Source organism: Lissotriton vulgaris, chromosome 12 (genome assembly GCF_964263255.1).
Source record: "Lissotriton vulgaris chromosome 12, aLisVul1.2, whole genome shotgun sequence".
Taxonomy (NCBI): domain Eukaryota; kingdom Metazoa; phylum Chordata; class Amphibia; order Caudata; family Salamandridae; genus Lissotriton; species Lissotriton vulgaris.
The window spans coordinates 65,496,430-65,516,864 of record NC_141700.1 but is presented as its reverse complement, the minus strand read 5'-3'; the positions used below and the strand labels follow the sequence as shown (position 1 = coordinate 65,516,864).

The 20,435-nt window shown below is 45.9% G+C and overlaps 1 protein-coding gene across 4 annotated transcripts in view; it reads left to right on the top strand.

The window, feature by feature from the left end:
- The first annotated feature begins 4,980 nt into the window (after positions 1-4,980).
- Positions 4,981-20,435, top strand: part of MBD3 (methyl-CpG binding domain protein 3) — a 47,970-nt gene continuing 32,515 nt past the window's right edge. Inside the window, exons 1-6 of one of the 4 annotated variants that reach the window (XM_086947150.1) lie at positions 5,048-5,371; positions 6,754-6,774; positions 8,488-8,647; positions 12,636-12,773; positions 14,408-14,498; positions 16,963-17,140. In XM_086947150.1, coding sequence (XP_086803276.1) covers positions 5,262-5,371; positions 6,754-6,774; positions 8,488-8,647; positions 12,636-12,773; positions 14,408-14,498; positions 16,963-17,140 — 698 coding nt within the window. In that variant the 5' untranslated portion in view covers positions 5,048-5,261. Of the gene's footprint in view, positions 5,372-6,753; positions 6,775-8,487; positions 8,648-12,635; positions 12,774-14,407; positions 14,499-16,962; positions 17,141-20,435 lie in introns of all 4 variants that reach the window. The other 3 variants (XM_086947148.1, XM_086947147.1, XM_086947149.1) reach the window with 3 other exon arrangements.

Here is a 20,435-nt window from a genome sequence, read left to right as displayed (position 1 = left end):
TGAAATTATGAAAATGTCACACATAGCAATTTGAAACCTTGGCAGCTCTGGTTCTGGAAAGTCGATGTTCCAAGGTCAAAGGAGGATGATGCGGAGGGAGAAAACACCACGATGGACACATCAAATGACAGCGAGGGACCCAGCGGTGTTCCCCCAGACAACTATAAACTAAAGCGGACTAATGGAGAAGAAAGGAACCACACCAGCCAAGATACCCAAGAAGCAGAATACCACCCATGTCACCAGCGATACAATCTCAGACCAAACTGAGTCAACCACTCAGACTTAATATGTCAGATCGAACAATGAACTTTGATGCTGAGTTGGGAAGGGATGTAGGCTCCTTAACAAATACTTTCCTGACCAACGTCAACTAACCTAGACTTCAATATTGGAGTTGACTCCTCTCTCTCTTGACATTCAAGGATAGTTGGTGACCGGCTGTGTTAACCACCTTTGTTTGTTTTCTCTCCCTCCCCTGCACCGTTTACCTATTTTTCGTGTTGTCGTTTTTAGGTCTCGCCTGTCGATGCGCATGCGCATCGAGCTTGCGAGACTATGGGGGCTTATCCACTCTTGAACCAACTTGCAAGGAATCGTGGCGATTCCTTGCAGTGCCCGTGACTTTTAAGCTCAATGCGCATGCGCATTGAGCTTAAAAGCGCGTGCACATCAGTTCCCTCATCCGCACGTCGCATTTTTCCTCCCCCCTCCCCTTCTCTCTTCCCTCCGTCTTGTTTTTTTTTTTTTACCCGCTCCGCCCCCTCCCCTGCCCGCCGTGTCGCATTTCTCCTCCCCCCTCTCCTTCTCTCTCTTCCCTCCGTCTTGTTTATTTATTTTTTTACCTGCTCCGCCCCCTCCCCTGCCCGCTGTGTCGCATTTCTCCTCAACCCTCCCCTTCTCTCTCTTCCCTCCGTCCATTGGTCACCTCTCTGCTGTCAAGTTAAATTACATCCGTATACCGGTTTATTTTTTCATTGGCGCAATCGTTCTCTTTCTTCCTTAACCCAAGCATAATACGTGTGGCCCAGGGCCCCTTACATCCTTCAAATGTCCCTGCTCAGCAGCCCCGCATGCCTTCCCCAGCAGCACCGCACACACGCCCCTCCCCCGCTGTCCCCAGAGCAGCGCGCAGACACCCGCCCCCTCCCCCGGTGACATGTCTCTCGCTGCCTCTGTTTGTGTTGGTGCAGCGAGAAATGTTCTGTCACAATCCCGGGAAATATCACCACCTCGGGGGATTATTTATTAACAAGCGGGCTCCTGCCCCGCCTCTCTCCTCTCCTCATTCGATCTCTCTCATTCGGCTTCTTCTGCTGCTCTCCCCTCCTCTCCTTTCCCACGCTCGCCTCCTGAAAGTCGTCTTCGTTTTGTCTCACCGCTCTCCGTTTACTTTCCTGCCTCCCCCTCTTTCACCCCTTTCTATTTTACTTCTCCAATTTTCTCCTTTTTAGTTTTATTTATTCCAGTTCGTGTGTCGCCTCTTTCTTCCTTTGCCCATCCAACCTCCGTTTTTGTTCTTCCTTTGTCCCTGCTCAGCAGCCCCGCATGCCTTCCCCAGCAGCACCGCACACACGCCCCTCCCCCGCTGTCCCCGGAGCAGCGCGCAGACACCCGCCCCCTCCCCCGGTGACATGTCTCTTGCTGCCTCTGTTTGTGTTGGTGCAGCGAGAAATGTTCTGTCACAATCCCGGGAAATATCACCACCTCCGGGGATTATTTATTAACAAGCGGGCTCCTGCCCCGCCTCTCTCCTCTCCTCATTCGATCTCTCTCATTCGGCTTCTTCTGCTGCTCTCCCCTCCTCTCCTTTCCCACGCTCTCCTCCTGAAAGTCGTCTTCGTTTTGTCTCACCTCTCTCCGTTTACTTTCCTGCCTCCCCCTCTTTCACCCCTTTCTATTTTATATCTCCAATTTTCTCCTTTTTAGTTTTATTTATTCCAGTTCGTGTGTCGCCTCTTTCTTCCTTTGCCCATCCAACCTCCGTTTTTGTTCTTCCTTTTTCGTTACATCTCCTGCCCCCTTTCCAGCTCGTGTTCTTCCTTCCCCTCCCTTATTCCTCCCCTCCTTCTCGCGTGCACCATGCAGTCCTTCCGCGTCTCACCTCTTTCCCCACTTTTCGACCTGCTAATCTTATAACCATCCTCTCCACTTTGCTGTCTCTTTCTCCACGTGGTCTGTCTCATTTCCCTCGTTCTCTGACTGCCTTTGTCCCAGTGCATCCTGATGCACACCACCACACATGGATGTCACTCTCTTGACACCTCTGCGCAGTCTCTCGTGCTCCTTCTTTCCTTCCGCTACGCCACACCCCCTCACTATACCATGCCATTGCACCTATTCCTCTACCCCCATCTCTGCCTACGTCTCACTTCTTCCACGTCATCACTTCCCCAGCCCTCCCTTTGCCCCTTCTCACCACCTTAAAGCATCTTCAGATCAGATGCACACTCTAAAGTGTGCACACACCCTTTTCATGCCCTGTCCTCCCTCTCCTCGTGTACCCTCTAGAGCGGCACTCTCTTTTAATGCTCTTTCTTTCTTCTCATCACTTCTCTTTGCCCCCCCCCTATTTCTTACAATATCCCACCCTTGCGCCCCCTCCCTCACTTTCTTTTCTTCCCTTCTTACGCATCCACATTTCATTCTTTTCTCTCTTCCCTCTGCGCCTTACGGCCTTCCTCTTCTCCCCTCCACTATTAATTCTCTCGGAAGCCCTTTCTCTCCTTTTTCCTATGCTCGCTCCCCCACCCTTCTCCCGCACTTCACTTCTCCAGCCTCCGTCTCATCCTCTCATCCTTATCTCATTGTTTTCGTCCCCTCCGCCGTCGTCTCATCTGTATCTCGTTCTCTTCTCCGCTCTCGCCTCATTTTCTTCATTTTCTCTCCCTCTGCGTACCCGTCCTCATCGCCTTCTATTCTCCCCACCCCTCTTTCTTATCTTCTGATTTTTTCTCGCCTTGCAGCGCCCTCCTTCACTTTTCCCGCGTAAAACCGTTCTCTTCTCCGCATCTCTTTTATTTTCCGTCCCCACTGCCATATACTTATCTCCTCTCCATCCTCCCTTCCCAACTCTTTCTGGCCTCACCCCGTCCTCGCACCTTATTTCCTTCAGGACAGTCTGGATGCTTCACAGCTCCTCTGGCCTCACTACCCCCCCCCCCCAACCCTCCTCATCTCTTTCTTGCCCCCTCTCCAGCCTCCCTCTCCCCCCACCCCGCCCCTCGTGTCTTTCTTACCCCCTCTCCTCTGTCCTCACCCCTCCTTCTCGTCTCTTTCTTGTCTCTCTCCTCTCCAGCCTCCCTCTCCTCTAGTCTCATTCCACTCCCATCTCTTTTTAGTTTCTTTTTTCCACCTACATCCTCACCCTCATCTCAGCCACTCCCCCTCTTCTCTCCACCTTCCATCCCTTTCTCCTGGTCCTTCTATCCCACCGCATCCACCACCGCATCCACCACCGCATCCACCACCACATCCACCACCACATCCTCCACCACCATCACATCCACCATCACATTCACCACCACATCCACCACCACCATCACATCCACCACCACATCCATCATGAAATCCACCGCCACATCCACCACCACTTCCACCGCATCCACCACCACCACATCCACCACCACATACACCACCAGGTGCAAATGCAATGTTCTTGGATTTTCGTCACAATAAAATACACTGAACATAATCTTCACAAAATTAAATTACAAACGTTTAAGCTATTGCCATTTATAAATTACAATAAATTTTCTTTAAGTATTAATTATTTACAAAATTAAAAGCCATTGTTATTTGCAATATCAATACATCTAAGTCACGTAAAGACAACACACATTGCATTACAAATGCTATAGGTGTCACATTTGCGAAAGTTAAAACTATTGACATTGTAACTGACAAAGCTATTACTTTTGCTATTTTCAAAACCAATACATAAATAACAAAAGTGTCATTTACAATACCAATTGCTCAAACTTTCCTAATGCGAGACCTATTGCATTTCCAATGCTTGTTTATCTCTGTTTTGATTCCTTACTGCCTCCCTACTATGTAATGCAATTTCCTTCTGTTTTTACAGTGTGCATGCTAAGCTCTCAGATACCTACGGGTAAAGCTAGCGCTATATAAAAGTTATAAATAAATAAATAAGTGAGCCACCCTAGACCTCCCACGCGGTAGCACACTGCTGGATATGCACCTTGTGCACCCTTTAGCCTAGGGCTATATAATAAAGGAGTCCTAGACGGCACGTGATCTTTCACCTGCGGTGCCCGAGCAATACGGTGCCACCATGCCACAAACACCAGGCCACAAAGAAAGGACTATGTTTTCATGCCCTGGAGGAGAGATGTACCACGGACCTCGTGGCGGAAGGATCTGTTCTGTTATAGTAGCTTCGTGCGTGCTTTTGTTTGCAGCTGCTCTATTGTGCTCGGCAGGGGGCGTGATGCTTTGTCAGAAACAAAAAGCGGACAAGAAATGGCAAAGGCAGCCAATACAAGGAAGAAACGATCGGCCATGTCATACCAGGCGTAGTTGACATAGAAAGTAACGCTTTATCGCAGTAAAAATATTGTTGTATGTTTTTGTGAAAAATCAGAAACGAAAAGAAGCAAATAAAAAAAGAACACCCTGTTATATGATAAAAAACAATATTCATATTAAAATAATATACACTTTTACAACGTTAAATAGTGAACAGGCATATTTAAAAATACACGTCGTTTATTAGTCACTGTATATAAAGAAAGGCCGATGATTCAGTTTCCAATACTCGTATAGCTTCGATCAAATCGCACTGGAAAAATGCAAGTTTAAAGATGGCGGCCAAGGGCCCTAGATGACCGAAGCCTAGTCCAGCAAAGGTCTGCCGTTAGAGTAGGCGGGAAGTAGAGGTGGTCGCGAGGGCGGAGCAGGAGGCGGCGAGAGGGGCGGTGTGAGGGGAGGGCCGTTGCCGGTGTGTGGAGAGTCAGCACCGTTGAGAGGACAAGCGGGGCGGTGTGAATAGCAGGAGCGCTGCGGGGGCGGGGTGAGGGAGTCACAGGGGGCGGTGTGAGGGCGGAGACGGCGGCTGTGTGGAGAGGTTCACGGGGGCCGTGTGTCAGGGGCCCGGGGACGGTGCGGTCAGGGGCTTGTCGCTGCGTGGACTGCAAAGGCTGGTGCACGGTCGGAGCAGTGATCCCGCCGAAGACGGAGATCCGGCCGGAGACTCTCCCCGGGAGGGAGCCGCGGACGCAGCCCTGGAGGCCGCCGGGATGGAGAGGAAGAGGTGGGAGTGCTCTGCTCTCCCACAGGGCTGGAAAAGGGAAGAAGTGACCAGAAAGACGGGTCTGTCCACCGGCAAGAGCGATGTCTATTACTATAGGTGAATGCGCGGGGGGCGCCACCCACCCACTCTCTCCACAGGCTGATGCCACCCCACCCGGACAGCAAGTCGACCAGACACATCTGAGAGGATGGGGGCTGCAGATCTGGCGTCACATGGGTTATGCAGAATGAATTACTGGCCTGGTCTTTTAGGGGTTGCTAAACCGGGTGGGACGAAGTGATCTGGTTCTACACGAGCGTGCAGGGATTTATTTACCTGTCTTCACGTGTGTGAGAAAAATATTGTATGCAGGGGTTGAGAAATCTGGTACATGCTGATCTGATGTGCCACAGGAGGGAGGAGGAGGTGTGATTGATTGTACTAGGGCGGCAAGCTTGATCTAATCTTACCCCTGAAGGCCTGATCCCCGGGGGGCAAATAAATGCTCTTCTGACTTCACCCGGCGTAGGACAAATACCCTGGACGAACTTGCTTGCATGGCATTCATTGCTCGAGGGAACGAAGGTGTGATTTAATGTAGCCGGGGGTGGTCCGATGTCCTTAGTGGTAACACAGCTATTATTTATTTTTTGGAGGGTGTTTTCATGTCACCCCAGACAAATAAGAGCTAATGAGATCCTGTCTGGCTAAAGAGGACTGGTTTTATCCTACCTGGTGTAAACTCGAGCTGCCGCTAAACTGTTGAACACACCCTGTCCTTACACAGACCACTTTACTTGAGCAAGGATTAATCTAACCAGGGTTGAGTTGGGATGATATTGACTTCTGTCACCACTTCCTAAAGGATGGTTATCCCCGCAACGCCCTCACTCTAATGAGAACTGTTTGGACCCCAGAGACACAGGGTTAGAGGGATTCGGCCTTTGAAGCTCTTAGAACTGTTCCCTGACTACAGTCATGGGTGACACGGTCTGCTGCTTGAGAATTTTACCACCTCTCTGGGCCACCAGGAAAACTCGTTGCTGTCATGATTTCAGGAATTGAACTGGATTTGTTGCTTCAAGCCTACGGTGCTGCTCTTAGTTAAATAAAACTGGATTGCTAACTGTTTTACGAGTGGGATCTCACGCTATTTCATACTTTAACTTATTCACGTTTTTTGGTTATATTAAGCCTTAGCGGCCTTGCAATTTACGCGTAATGATAAAATGGGACTCACCAGTCTGACGGCAGATTGCTGTACACAGACCATAATGTCCAACCAAAGAAAATGATGGGAGAGAAAAAGTGTGATTGATATGATGCGGGGATCAAAAGAATGGGGCTTTGTTGCAAAAAACAGCTGTAAGCACAAATGCTTTTTATATTCGTCTGTGTGTATTTTGATGTGCAGAAATGTCACAAAACTTCTCATTTTATTTTTTTTAAACTTTTCTTTTTCCTTTTGTTTCCTCCATCCTTGTTTGCTTGGTGCACAGAGATGCAGGGTTTACAAGCAGGTAAAGAAAAGGCTCCCATTCATACATTGTTTACATATTGTTCGTTCTTTTTTCTAAGTTTAAGTTGCATTTTTTAATTTATATTTATAGAGCAGCTAAAATTAAACACTTGGTTAAATGTTGTGTGCAAATCTCTATACTTATTACATTAGCTCCCACCAGTGGTTTTAATCTATCACTGGCAAAATGTCAGGTTCACTTGCTACACCAGCGTCTCCTGTGCAGACTTGAGATCCAGATGTATATGTGCTTTTCACATCCAGTCATCTCTTGCACAGTAGCTACACGTGCAGCTGCAGAGACAGACAATAGATACATACAGTTTTGCGGTGTAAGCAAGCATTTAATTTACCAGATGTTTGAAGATGTAAATTCACTGTGATCTACACTTCTGCTCAGTAGACACTAGCTTTTTATTACCTATATACTTGATCTCCAGTGGTAGTGAACAGTGTCGTCTTGGCTCAAGGGTGCTGCTAGCAGTGTCATTTGAAGGCGTATACTTATCTCATCTTGCTGACATCTGCTCATTAGTTCTGAATGTTTTATTATGCGGTTTTCCGGAATATAGAATATGTTTGAGTAGTCCTACTTTACCCCACATAGCTCTATCCAAGTGAAATAAGATAGCATTATGTGATTCTCCAGTAATCAAAACATTTGCACATGACCACTGCCGAACAGCTAAGTTGTAGTTTTCACGGTGACGACCCTGCTCCCAAGGAGACTGTTGTTATGGTTGAATTCATTTGAGTGTATTGAATTGAAGAAAGGGATAGCTCTACCAGGGTGCTTGCATTCTCCGCTTATTTATTTGCACTTTTGAAGATGTCCTTTTCTCCAGCCTGTCTGTCTGCACAGTTTGTATTTTTAATTGTCCTTTATGTTAGAGACATGCTTTCTTGTAAACTGCTCCATCCTATGAGCATATCTATCCTGCCTAATGTGAACCACCGTAGCTGATGTTTTTCAAACTCCTCCAGGTATAGGTTGACGCACTTTATGCAATAAAACTCTTTTTGTGTCTGAGGGTTGCTCGTGAATTTTTAGTGCTCTCTTCTACCCTCAAGGAAGTCTGTAGCACCAAGGTACATCTTCTAGACTGAAATATGTAGTCTTCGGTGTGTTAACGTCTGACTTTCCTTCCGTTGCTTGCTTGCACTTTTTTTTAAACCCTGTATTTTAGTTTTTGTTACGTTGCTTTTTGTCAGCAATTAATCATTTCATATTTTATTTGAAATCTTTGCCAAATGTTTCGTTTACATTTTTTAAACCACATGAATAGCAATATTTCTCTTTGCAACTACTTCTTGCCTCTTCTGAAACTTATTTCTAAATAGAAGTTTTTGTTTCTTTTATAATAAAGTTAGTATATTTTGCTACTTTATTTAATGCACATTTTAGTGTTCTACGGGCAGCAGTGATTACGATTTAAAAAAAAAACTTAATTCCAGAATTTTCAAGGGGCTCCACGAAGTGAGACATCGTATCTGTTTGTTCCCTTGTTTGGGAGGGGGGTGGAGGTGAATAGTGGTGTGGTGCGGGTAATTGGCAACACCAGACCTATGTTCGCTGTCCCCATGTCATATCAGACTTACCCTTTTTCCCAGCTGATTAGTGTAACTGAAAAAATCCTGCCCACTGCAAATATGAGTATATTTAAGAGTATGTTATGTTTATCTGTCTGTAACTTAATGTCACTTTCTCTGTTAGCCCTAGTGGGAAGAAGTTTCGCAGCAAACCCCAGTTAGCACGTTACCTTGGCAACTCCATGGATCTAGGCACTTTTGACTTCCGGACGGGAAAGATGCTGATGAGCAAGGTTAACAAGACTCGTCAGAGGATGCGTTACGATGGCACAAATCAAGTGAAAGTAAGAACCAGCCATGGAATATCAGGGCTCGAAAAATCTGAAAAATTGTACTAGTTCTGCAGGTCTAGTACTTTGGAAAATCCCATCGACCCAACTGCAACCTACTTTACCTCCGTCTCTGAAAATGGAGCAAAAGTGACAAGTTAACAATATTTAAAGGCATCTTTATTGCTCAGTCCCCGAGTGAGCAATAAAAATGCCTTTAAATCTTATCTTGTCACTTTTGCTCCGTTTTCAAAGACAGAGGACAAAAGTTAGTTTGTCTTCCTACTTGCCAGAAAGGGTAAGTAGGACCTAAAAATAGCTCGTCCTCATCCATTCTCCCTCGCAAATGCGAGTGGATTTGACGAGCCCTGACTAAGACTCCTTTGCACTCCTGTATTAGCTAGTCAGCATATGGCAGGTTGTTTCCACTTTTTCTGGCTCGTATAACCTTCTTTTCATAGGTTTATGCTCACTCCTAAAGCTTGTAGTTCGCTTAAACAGTGTTGGATGCTTGAGTGGAATATACATGGACTAACACCCCTGCCAGAAAGGTGACATTTTTGTTAAGCATAATCAAAGCAACCTGAACTTTAAACCTGCTTACACAGCGCAGTTCTGTGTTTGTGATGTGTGACTTTTTGGCACCTGTTAGTGTTTCTGGGTAGTCTACTCCAGGATGACTATTGGTGAATTGTCAGAACACACAAATTCTTGTTTCATTTGTTTTTATGTGTGTGATGTTATTGGGAAATTCTAGACATCTGAATCTTAAAATATGATCCAATGGTTAAAAAGTTAGTTACTTGGGTGGCAGTCAACCTGCAGGTGCCATTTCAGTGGAGGCCATTAAATTTACAGGCGTGATTGGGGTCAGACTGTTTTGCATTCACCGGAAATTGGATGTGTTCCATTAATTGTGTTTTTCAGCCAAGATTGTTAGTTTGAGATGAGGAGAGCAATCCTAAAGCCGTGGTTTCTCTGGCTACTGTGGAACTAAAGTACCTCTGGCTAATGTCTGTTGGAAATTGAAGGAGATAATAAGGCCCAGTAGCGTGTAGAGGTGCTTGATGAAAAGCTGTGGGGTGACCTGATAGTTTGGATCCATGCTAAGGAATCTAACAGGCTTTTATGAGAATATACAGTCGAGAGAATCCTCTATTCCCATATTAAATAGTCTCTACAGCAAAGTGGAGTGACGATCTGTGTCCAAGACCAAAGAGAGCTATTTAAGCTGAAGTTTTGCACTTCCATTTGTCAGCTGTGGTTTTGAAGTTGTACTAGGTGACAATATGGGCAAATCTGTTGACTCAATCCAACAGAATCTACTTTGATGGCTATCAAGTTTTGGATGAAGGCTGACATTTGACATTGGATACATTTGCCCAAAAGTTTTGATATGAGCTAAAAATTAAATTGGGTGTGTTGAATAGAAGTATTGTTTCTTTGGAGTGGATTTGAAATGAGAATCCTTACTGTCTCCCTGACAGGCACCTAAGGAGTGGGAGATGATACCCGTTGATGGGATGGCAGCAGAGTTATGCTGGCTCAAAATGGTTTCCGTTTAGCTTGTCCGGAACTGACTCTGGCTTACATTCTTTTGTAGTACATAGACTGGTACCACAATTTAACTGAATCTACTTTGTTAGCTCGAGAGAAGACCATTTCCTTTCACGGATGCCAGCATTTTATTGAAGGGTGGCCTTCCTATGCATTTACACAAGTTCGAGTGATTAGATGTGGGTCGAAAATTACAAGATGTGTGCTAGATGTATTTAGAGTGCATTTGAAGTCGGAAGTGTTAGGGTAATTTGAAAAGGCACCCTATGCCAAAAAGTGTTGGATGAAACCATTGGGTAGGAATGCAGCTAATGCAGTACTAGATAACACATTGTAAGTTGCACATTTATAGTTTGAGACAAATCGATTTGCCAGGAATAAAAAATGTTGAAGGGTTTTTTCTCTCTCCATTTTTCTAGTGTCTGGATGGAAACGGGAGCTACCCTTTTCCACAGTAAGAGTGCAGAGTATTCCAGTGCTAAGAAAAAGCACTAAAATAGTCTGACACCATTTTCTCAGGCATCTCCGTTGTTGAAGGAACTTCGGATTTGCGTCTTTATACCCTCAGCCAACCACACCTAAAACTGTCCATTATACATTTCAGTGCAATCCGAACGTCACACATCACATTCACTCTTTCTGTTTGTGCATACACTACGCGGAGGAGCTCTTTTTTTTAACCTGCTCTGCATCCTGTAGTCAGCTTGGTACCCGTCCTTCACTCTTATGTTACAAATAATAATCTGGTGTGTTTATCCAGTGCTAGACAACCTAAGCTACTACTGTCAAAATGGAGTGTTAAGTTGTTGATTTGTTTGTGCCCGGACGGTAGCAGATTCAAGTAATGGTTAGATTGATCGACTCATTCTGACCCTGCAAAAATGGGGGCCGTTCAGTTTGGGTCATTGTAACATTTGGTCTTAATGCTTTTTTTCACCAGCTCACAACAGTGCCAATTATTTTGTCTTTTTTGTTGTTTGCTTCATCAATGGAACGCAGGTTGAAAGTGGATATCAGCGCAAGCCTCGCTACTAGTGGTGACTGAGCATCAATTGCTGTTGCTAGCAATGCTCTGTGGTTTATGTCTCAAGCATACAAACTTCTAAACGAAGTTTAAAAAACCAAAATGATTGACATTGTTGCTGAGTGTGTTTACATTGGATTCCAACAATGTTGTAGCCAGGTTCAAGCCCGGACCATGAATTGTTGACTGTTGGTGATTCCAACCATTTGGGTTTGTTCTAAACAATCAAGAAGTTATGTCTACTGAAATTGGATTCCTGCACTGTTTATGAGCTACTAGCTGTTGTGATATTGTGGCTGGATGGTGCTGTGAACAGGTGTTATTATTGCCACTTGAGTGATTTTCATTTTTGACCCCCCCCCCCTTCCTGAAGGGAGAACGTCTTGTCAGCTGCATTAATCCACAGTGCTGCAAATTGCAAATCTGTTTTTTTTTTCTCCACCAGTTTTTGAAAATAGAGGTGGGGATTCTGAATGAATATATTTCGTTTAAATTGTAGAGCATAAATTGTCTCTGTGACTTGTGGCCCACACAATGCTACATTTTATGCTTACCCGTAGCTATGCTTTTTTTATGTAAAGGTTGATGTTTTAATTTCTAGCCATATGGGCAAAAAACACAAAATATCATTGCATGGTTTTAGTACGTGACCTTTGTCAACTAGCCCTGAGGGTCGGAGCGGTAGTAACGCAGTCCAATTAAAAGATATCAAAATCTACCTAAAAAATGCACAGTGATGAAACTGGGCACAAATTGAATGCGATTAAAAGGCATAGCGCTCCAGTTTTAGTTGATTGGTCCTTGTGCTAAAGGACAATGCTCTACATTGATAGTGCTCAAGAACATCAGTCTACTTTAACTATCAGTCTTAGGAAGTGGGTCAGTTGTTGATGTTTGCACTCTACAGAACTATCCTCTGTGTGGGTTATTAGTGTGTAGACTTCTGGTAGAGTAACCGTTTCCCTTGTGTAACAGGGATTTCACTCCTATTTTCTGTGGCCCGTTAAGGTCCCACTGGCAATTCCCATTCTATATATGGTAAAAGCAGTGGTAGTTTTAATTTACAAGGGTGTGTACCTTTCTGGGAAAGCATTTTTGTCGTTCCATTGCCAGGCATATGGACAAACCTTAAGATGAGGTTGGAGTATGCTAGCTTTAGTTAATAAGTGGGCATTTTCACCAATATTGTGTATCGAATGAACGGATCAGGATGTTGATTTTGGCAAGTATTAAGACAAATTCTCTGCAGAAATTCACTCTAAAATATCTTTGGACATTTATCACATCTCATCACTAAATCGCAATGTGAAGTTAGTGCTGGCTGCATCTGTTGGTTTGCCCAAAAGCATAATGATTTAAAAACACATGTATGCAACTGCTGCATTCTGCTAGTATTTATGAAAAGTTCTCTTTTTTTTTAAGGGTAAACCTGATTTGAACACTGCTCTCCCTGTGAGACAGACCGCTTCCATCTTCAAGCAGCCAGTCACTAAGGTCACCAACCACCCCAGCAACAAAGTGAAGAGTGATCCCCAGAAAGCTGTGGACCAGCCGCGCCAGGTAAGAGCTTCTCATACTTGCTTACGGAGAGTTTATAAGTGCAGAAGTATGAGGGCTGCAGTTAGTGGATTCCTGTTCTCTGAAATGCGGCTTCTGCATCATCTTACACATCAGCTGCGCTCCCATTTGTTGGATTCCGTAACCACCTCATCAGCTAAGAGAGTCCAGCCATGAAAACAATTCTTTTGTAAAGGTGCACATACACCGAATAAAAAAAAAACTAAAATTACAAAGAATTTTAAAAGGCACAGAGCTTCATTGCTGGAAAGACCCTTTTTTGTTTTCCCTCTTTTTAAACGGAATGCACTTCATAAAGGATAATAAAAGAAGACTTGTTTTAAGGCAGCCTAAGGTTCTATTGTTCTGCAATGTTCCAGGACAACAGTTGTTTCCTTAGTTCTTGTTAGGTCTCATCTGCGTATGGCTTTAGCTGTTGGTGGTAGAAGACGTGTTTACAGTACAATTATAATTAGGGTGGGTTTTGGGTCAGCTCTCTTTCTCATGATTAGCTGGCTTTGTCTGATCAGATGCACATGGCTTTCTACCTATTCTTTCGCTTTGTTTCGCCCCTGGAGCATACCGCTTCCATACTGTCATTTTGATTGGATAAGTTGTGTCCTTTTGCTGCAGACATTAGAGAACTACTAATTATGTATTTGTCTTTTAGTACTCCATTAGATCACGACTTTCCTTGCTCACTCCGGCCTCGGGCTTAATTGGCTTTTATTGTTTTAATCTGAATTTCTGCAGAGTTGTTTTTTGCAACATCTGCACACTGCTACCAAACTGATCAATGCCCTGCTCAACATTTGCCTCCCCCACTTGAATACCAACGACACAGCTTTTTTTTTTTTTTTAATTAATTCCTCGTTTTTTTTGGTTTCTTCATAACAGCACTCTCTTACCAGGGAACTCACTTTCTTCTTTACCACTCTAAAATGGCTTTGTCAGTATCGAAAACTTAAATTAAGTATTACATAAACATCCTAAATAACTAGTTGTGCATTTCAGGGGAAGCATGGAGAGGCTCGAGTGGCCATCTTGGGATGCTATTCATGTTAGAAAACCATTCCAAGATGGCACATATACTTGTACTTCAGTGTAATGCCATAGCGGCTATTTTGAATTGATTTTTCTGGCAAACAAAACGCATTCCAAGTTGACCACACGTATCGTGATGCACCAGTAGCCTTTTTTTTCCATTTCTCGTCTTTGTTAGTGCAAACAAGAATTGGCTAAATCAATAGCTTAGGATTCTTATTTTAAAGGTGAGACCTATTGGCATTGCTAGTTCATTCTGGGCGCTTCTAAAATGAATGGCAGATAGCAAGGGGGTGGAGAGGTGAGGTAGTGGATGGGCTCGAAGTGAAATTTTGGCCTCTGCTGTGAAATGGGTAGCATTAGAGGACCAGAAAGATTTCTAATATTGTAGTCCACTCAACTGGGAGACTGACAACAGTTTTTGAAATAACACTTTGAGCAACCCCACAGTATCAGCTGCTTACCCCGAAGGCTAATTTAGCTTTTCCCTCTTCAAAACTATTCTTACAGTTAAGGAAATTCTTTGTTTTAAAAAGTATTTGCCCATCGCAGGAAAGAATGTCTAATAAAATAATTGTATATTTCTCTAACAGTTGTTCTGGGAGAAGAAACTGAGTGGCCTCAATGCTTTTGATATTGCAGAAGAGTTGGTGAAAACAATGGACCTTCCTAAGGGCCTTCAAGGTAATTGAGAGGAGTGACTTAACTCTCAACTTATCATCCATTTTATCTAGGCACCAAAATGGCATTAAGCACACAGTGAATTCTGTTTAAAAAGTAAAGTCTTGAGATTAACCGCAATCTCTTTTTCTATCCCTCTGGCAACCCATCTGCACTCCCATATTTATGACATTGCGTCAAAATTGCTGATATTTTCATATAGTTTTTCGTTGCAAGTGCAACAGTCTGTTGACTTTACTAATTTATTTTTAATCGCATTGATATGCATGCATATTCGTTTTTTCCTTCATAAAGACAATCTTCTTTATAATGCAACTCTCTTCCAGTTTTGATTTCGACCTCGAAACTGCGAACACGTGCCACTTCACTTGTGCTATTTAAACACCCAAACCAGTTTAGTTCACGTTTAAATCACCAAGAGAAGTAGTGCATGCAGAGAGAAGAAAAAAGAGAAAACCCGATGCCGTACAGGGCAAAAAGCATATTAATATGTTTATTCTGACTTCCTTTCCCGCACATATTTCAATCAGTAAATCCATTTCATGCCTATGATGTCTCCAAAGACTCTGCTTATTGTTGCAGTGTAAGATATCAACTTAGGGACTGATTTTACCTGTTGGAGTGGATATCAAGACCGAAGGCACTGCTTTTTAGCAAGAGGTGGGGCTCGGCCTTGTATCTAGATAATGTTCCACTACCTCAATTTTATACTTGCACATGGTCCCGCACACTGTGCAAGAAATAAGTACAAGTCCTTCTCTTCCTTATGGGATATGGGGTTATAACTTTACAGGGGGTTTCTAAAATTTGAACATTAGTATTTAATTTGATGGGCCTAATTATCATGAATTAGGGCTTGTTCACTGTAGCTGATAAATCTACTTTCAGTCAACTTGGGCTATTCCACACTATTTATGCTTTAAAAACACTGGCCCATCTCACTGACTTTTTTTGATGCATAGATTGTGGCGATCTGCTACTAGTGAGTTCAAGTTTAATGTATATGTGCTCTAGTAAATAAAGCAATAATTCTTATAGTGACCCTTCAGAAGTGTTGTTATAGCAAAACTTTTTTTGTGTTAGTGGCACTGTAGACATTGTGCTTTCCATGAGGAATTCAAAATGAATCATATTATTTCTGTCTTCCTTCAAAATGATCACCTAAGCTTCAAGCTTTTAAAAATGGTTAGGATTTCATACCATCTTTGAGGCCAATCATGGGCAATCCGTGGTAATTTAACAGAATCCTTTGTGAGTTACTGTTGCTACAATACGCGTGCTCTAATGTTGGATAGCCAATGTATTACCTTTAGGCTTTTGACTTTGTGCAATGAGGATAAGCAGTCAGAACTTATTCCAGTGGTTGAGAGGGTTAAAAAATGTGATTTGGCCCTTCCTGATGTACACAATAGCATGGGGGGCTCTAAGAGTCAGATAGAATTAAGAGCATGGAATAAAATTAAGGGCACAGAGTTAGAAGACTTTCTTGTGGCAACTGCCCATTCATTGCCAACAGAGGTTGAGGAGGCTACCATCTGCTATACAGACCTAGCTTGTAACAAATTGGCCCAGGTGAAAATTCAGTTTCCTGAACGTTCCCAACCAACAACTCCCTGGTACTCTGATGAACAAAGGAAACACAAACTTGCTTATAAGCGTCTAGAACGCAACTTAAAGAGAGAATACAATGAAGCAGAGAAAGAACTTTACAAACAAAGTCTTACTCTCTATAAAAGGCCCTTATTTAATACTAAAAGAGCATTTTTTGTAAACCAAATTAAACTGGCTAAATCTTCAACCAAAGAACTCTTTAGGACGGTAGCCAGATTGGACGCCCTAGGTCACCTACATTTTAGAGCAGTCAAGAGCTATGTGAGGAAATCGCCACCTTAATAAAACGTTTTACTCCTGCCCTTGTTTGGAGTAAATGTTCAACTGTTTTCAATGTTGGAAGAGATTGAATAGGAGTTGCCGTACATCTAAGCATGTAAGTTTGTGGGTGTTGAGAGACTTGCCGAGCATTCCAAGTCTGAAACTGGCACTTCCTGCCTACTGCTAGTTTTATGTTGATTTGTGGGAAAGCAGTAAAATAAGAGCCTCTTTAAACCCAAACCATGATACGATATTGGCCCTGGCACAATCGGAGAGGCCATTTTCAAAGATTTGATATGTTAAGAATACTGCTATAATTTGTCGCCTCACTGCATGGCACCAAAAGGGACAAGTGGATTTGTTTTACAGGACAAGTAGATCCTGGAAGCATCCTGCCCATTGGACAGGTAGATAATACATAAAATGCCCACCATTACTTGTTCTAGTCCCAGACCTTGCTCTTTTCAAGGCTGGGAGTTAGCAGTTTTTAAAGTTATTGGTTAGCAATTTTAAGACCGGCTAGACTAAGTTTGTGTTTTCCTGACATCATTTTTGGACGTCTGTTAACAATAGTGTGCTGTTTGTCTGGCTCTAGGGGTGGGGCCAGGTTGCACAGACGAAACTCTTCTGTCTGCAATTGCAAGTGCCCTTCACACCAGCTCAATGCCAATCACAGGGCAGCTATCTGCAGCAGTGGAGAAGAATCCTGGTGTCTGGCTCAACACTTCACAGCCCCTTTGCAAAGCTTTCATGGTGACAGATGAAGATATCAGGTAAAGGCTGAATACTGTTGGGGTAATGTTCTTTTAAAAAAATATATCCAAATAATTACTTTCTCATTCCACAAAACAAGAATACATTATGGAAATTGCTTCTGTATGTCACAATTATAAAATAAAATGACCAGATGCCCGAACAAGGATGACTTGGTTATAGATATGAAACACTACTAGATACTCTGTATTGAAGCACATGTATGTGCTTTTTTATAACAAAAGGGTATGTTTCAGCATGTGTGTGGCAAAGCAAGACCCACGGCTGCATACAGCTTTTCGAGCTGTGGTGTATTTATGTGGTTACAGAGTAGAAGAAGAGTTGTTCTTCAGAATGCTAAAACGGATGCACAAGCAGTACCATAGTGTCCTTGGTGAGTACCATGAACTTAATGCAACCAGTCCTTTCTGTCAAACCTTTGGTAGTGTCATGAAGCAACACCTATAACTGGGAGAAGATTGTTTCATTGAAGGTGCTTCGACTGGGATAATCTGAAAGAAACAGGTTAGTATTAGATTCCTTACCTTAGAATATCCCCAGGCGCCAGACTGGATCCGGAAATTTTTGCGTAGCAGTACCCCTGCGCGTCGGTAGGCGGCTCCGCGTCCGTCGTCGGCACCGGGATGACGTAGCCAGAGTACTTAGACGCCACCCTCGCACGCTGACGTCGGTTCTTCTTTTTTCCGCGCCAGCTAGCGCAGATCCGGAAAAAGTGGTACCCCTTAGTCAATTCTTGACTGAACTTTTTCGATCCTTTTCGAAGTCTAACGACTCTGACGGTGCTGGTAGGGATGCCCGGGTTTAAACCCTGCGTCGACTGCAACCGACTGATGTCGGTTACCAACCCCCCACCACTGGTGTCTTCATTGCCTGGGCCTCGACCACGACGACAAGGCCTGCTCCGACTGTCGAGCCCTGGCGTCTAAAGCTAGGCGGGAGCAGTCCCGCAAGCGACTCGAGCTCCGGCAGTCGGCCCGCGCCGCTCGAGGTCCCAGTCCAAGAGGAGGTCGAGGGACTGGTCGCGGGGTCGGAGCCACCATAGCTCCGGGAGTCGTCCTCTGTCTTCGGGCTCGAAGTCCTCTGGTAAGCACAAGAAGTCGAAGAGACGTCCTCGCTCTTCCGACTCCCCTCGACGCTCGCGTGATGCGGCCGGGGGTTTGGGCGACACTGCCTCCGCCGGAGCCGCGGGCGCCGCGGCCTGCTTCAAACCGGTCGGTCCCTGGGCAGCACGCGACGCCGGAGAAGATCGAGGCCATGAGGTCGCTCACTCCTCCGTCGGGCTCCGTGGCGCCTTCGGGCCCAGCGGTCCCGACTGGGGGTCCCAGCGGGTCGGGCGCTTCGGCCCAGACGCCGCCGGTGACTTCGGTCCCGGCGCCTCCGGATCCAGGTTGTCTACCTCGCTGGCCCCGACTCCCAGGGTGTCCCCGATCCCTCCCTAGATTCGGGTCTGGCGCCGCTCGACGCCGATGGGAGATTTCTACTTCTGCGACCCGGCCCCATCCTTTGGTCCTGAGTCTCAGGAGATGGGTGGTGAGGGGGATTGAGAGGGGTCTGAGGACCTTCTGGCACAGGTGTCAGTCTTTTCAGGACTGGACAGGTGAGCTGGGGGAGGCCAGTGGTCTGGACACCTCGCCGGACACTGGTTTTGTCTCCCCTCCTACCGTGGCTACGGAGGAGGGGGCTGCCTATAGTGTGGTACTGACGCGGGCGGCCAAGGCCTTGGAGCTCCCCGTCGCGGCCGTGAGGACTAACCTCCTCACTGAGGTCATCCAGGCCTCTAATTACCAGACCGCATTCCCGACGGCTCCCTCCGATCGGGAATCCAAGAGGTACCAGCAATACGGAAAGAAGGTATTCTCCTCCCTAAGCTTAGGGCTGCGGTCAGTCAACACCGCGTGCCTCTTGGGCTGTTATACCCACTCTCTGTAGGACACGGTCGCGGACGTGCTGCCACAATCTCTGGCGGAGGTCCAGACTAAACTCACCCAAGCCCTTGCGGAAAGTCGAGATGCAGCACGGTACTCCATCCGGTGTGGACTGGATACCACAAACTCACTGGGCAGAGAGATGGCAATGACAGTGGCGATTCGACGCCGCGCCTGGTTGAGGTCTGCCAACTTTTCGGCTGATGTCCAGAACACCCTTATGGATATGCCGTTGGATGGGTCGCCTCTTTGGCGACAAGGCAGACCATGCGCTTGAGCGCTTTAAGGACTCCAGGGCTACGGCCAAGTCCTTGGGCCTCTCGGCCCCGCGCCAGCAAACGGCTGCCTTTCGCCCCCTTTCGTGGCCAAGGAAGGGGCCCCCCACACGTCCTGCCAGCCACGGGCCGCAGACTACTGTCCAACGCGGTGGCGGATGTGGAAACCGCTGTGGCGGCAGTCGGGGACAACAGCGAGGCCAGTCCACCCCCACCCCCGCAGCATCCGCCTCAAAACCCTCCTAGTCCGAGCTTTCAGGCCCATGTGACGCCAGTGGGGGGCAGGGTACGCCATCACCACCTCCACTGGCGCACTGTCACATCGGACAGGTGGGTGCTGCAAATCGTCCGAAGGGGCTATTCCCTCCCCTTCGAGGCGATACCTCCACCGCGTGTCGGGGGATCACTTGACACTTCTACCAGAGGAAGTTACGGCCCTCTTGGCCAAGGGGGCCATCGAGCGCGTTCCTGGGCCAGAAGTAGGGTGTGGTTGTTACTCCCACTACTTTCTGGTACTCAAGAAGGGCAAAGGGGGCCTACGCCCTATCTTGGACCTACGGAACGCCAACGGCTTCCTCCGGCAGGAGAAGTTCAAGATGCTGACACTAGCTCAGGTCCTAACTGCCCTGGACCCAGGAGACTGGATGGTAGCGTTGGACTTGCAGGACACTTATTTTCATATCCCCGTCCTGCTGGCCCACCTGCGTTAGCTGCGGTTTACGGTAGGCCACGATCACTTTCAGTTTACCATGCTCTCCTTTGGCCTTACCAGCGCCCCACGGGTGTTCACGAAAGTGATGGCGGTGGTCGCAGCTCATCTGCGCAGGTTAGGGGTTTCAGTCTTCCCCTACCTAGACGACTGGTTGTTGAAGGCGGGCTCGCCCCAGACAGTCGTCAGCCACCTCCAGACTACGGCCTACCTGCTGGGGTTCTCCATCAATGTGCCGAAGTCACACCTGTGTCCCTCTCAGAAGCTCCTCTTCATCGGAGCGGTTTTGGACTCGGTGCAGTTTCAGGTTTATCCTCCCGAACAGCGGGTTCGGGATATTCATGCTCGGATTCCGATCTTTCAGCCACTATCCTGAGTCTCAGTC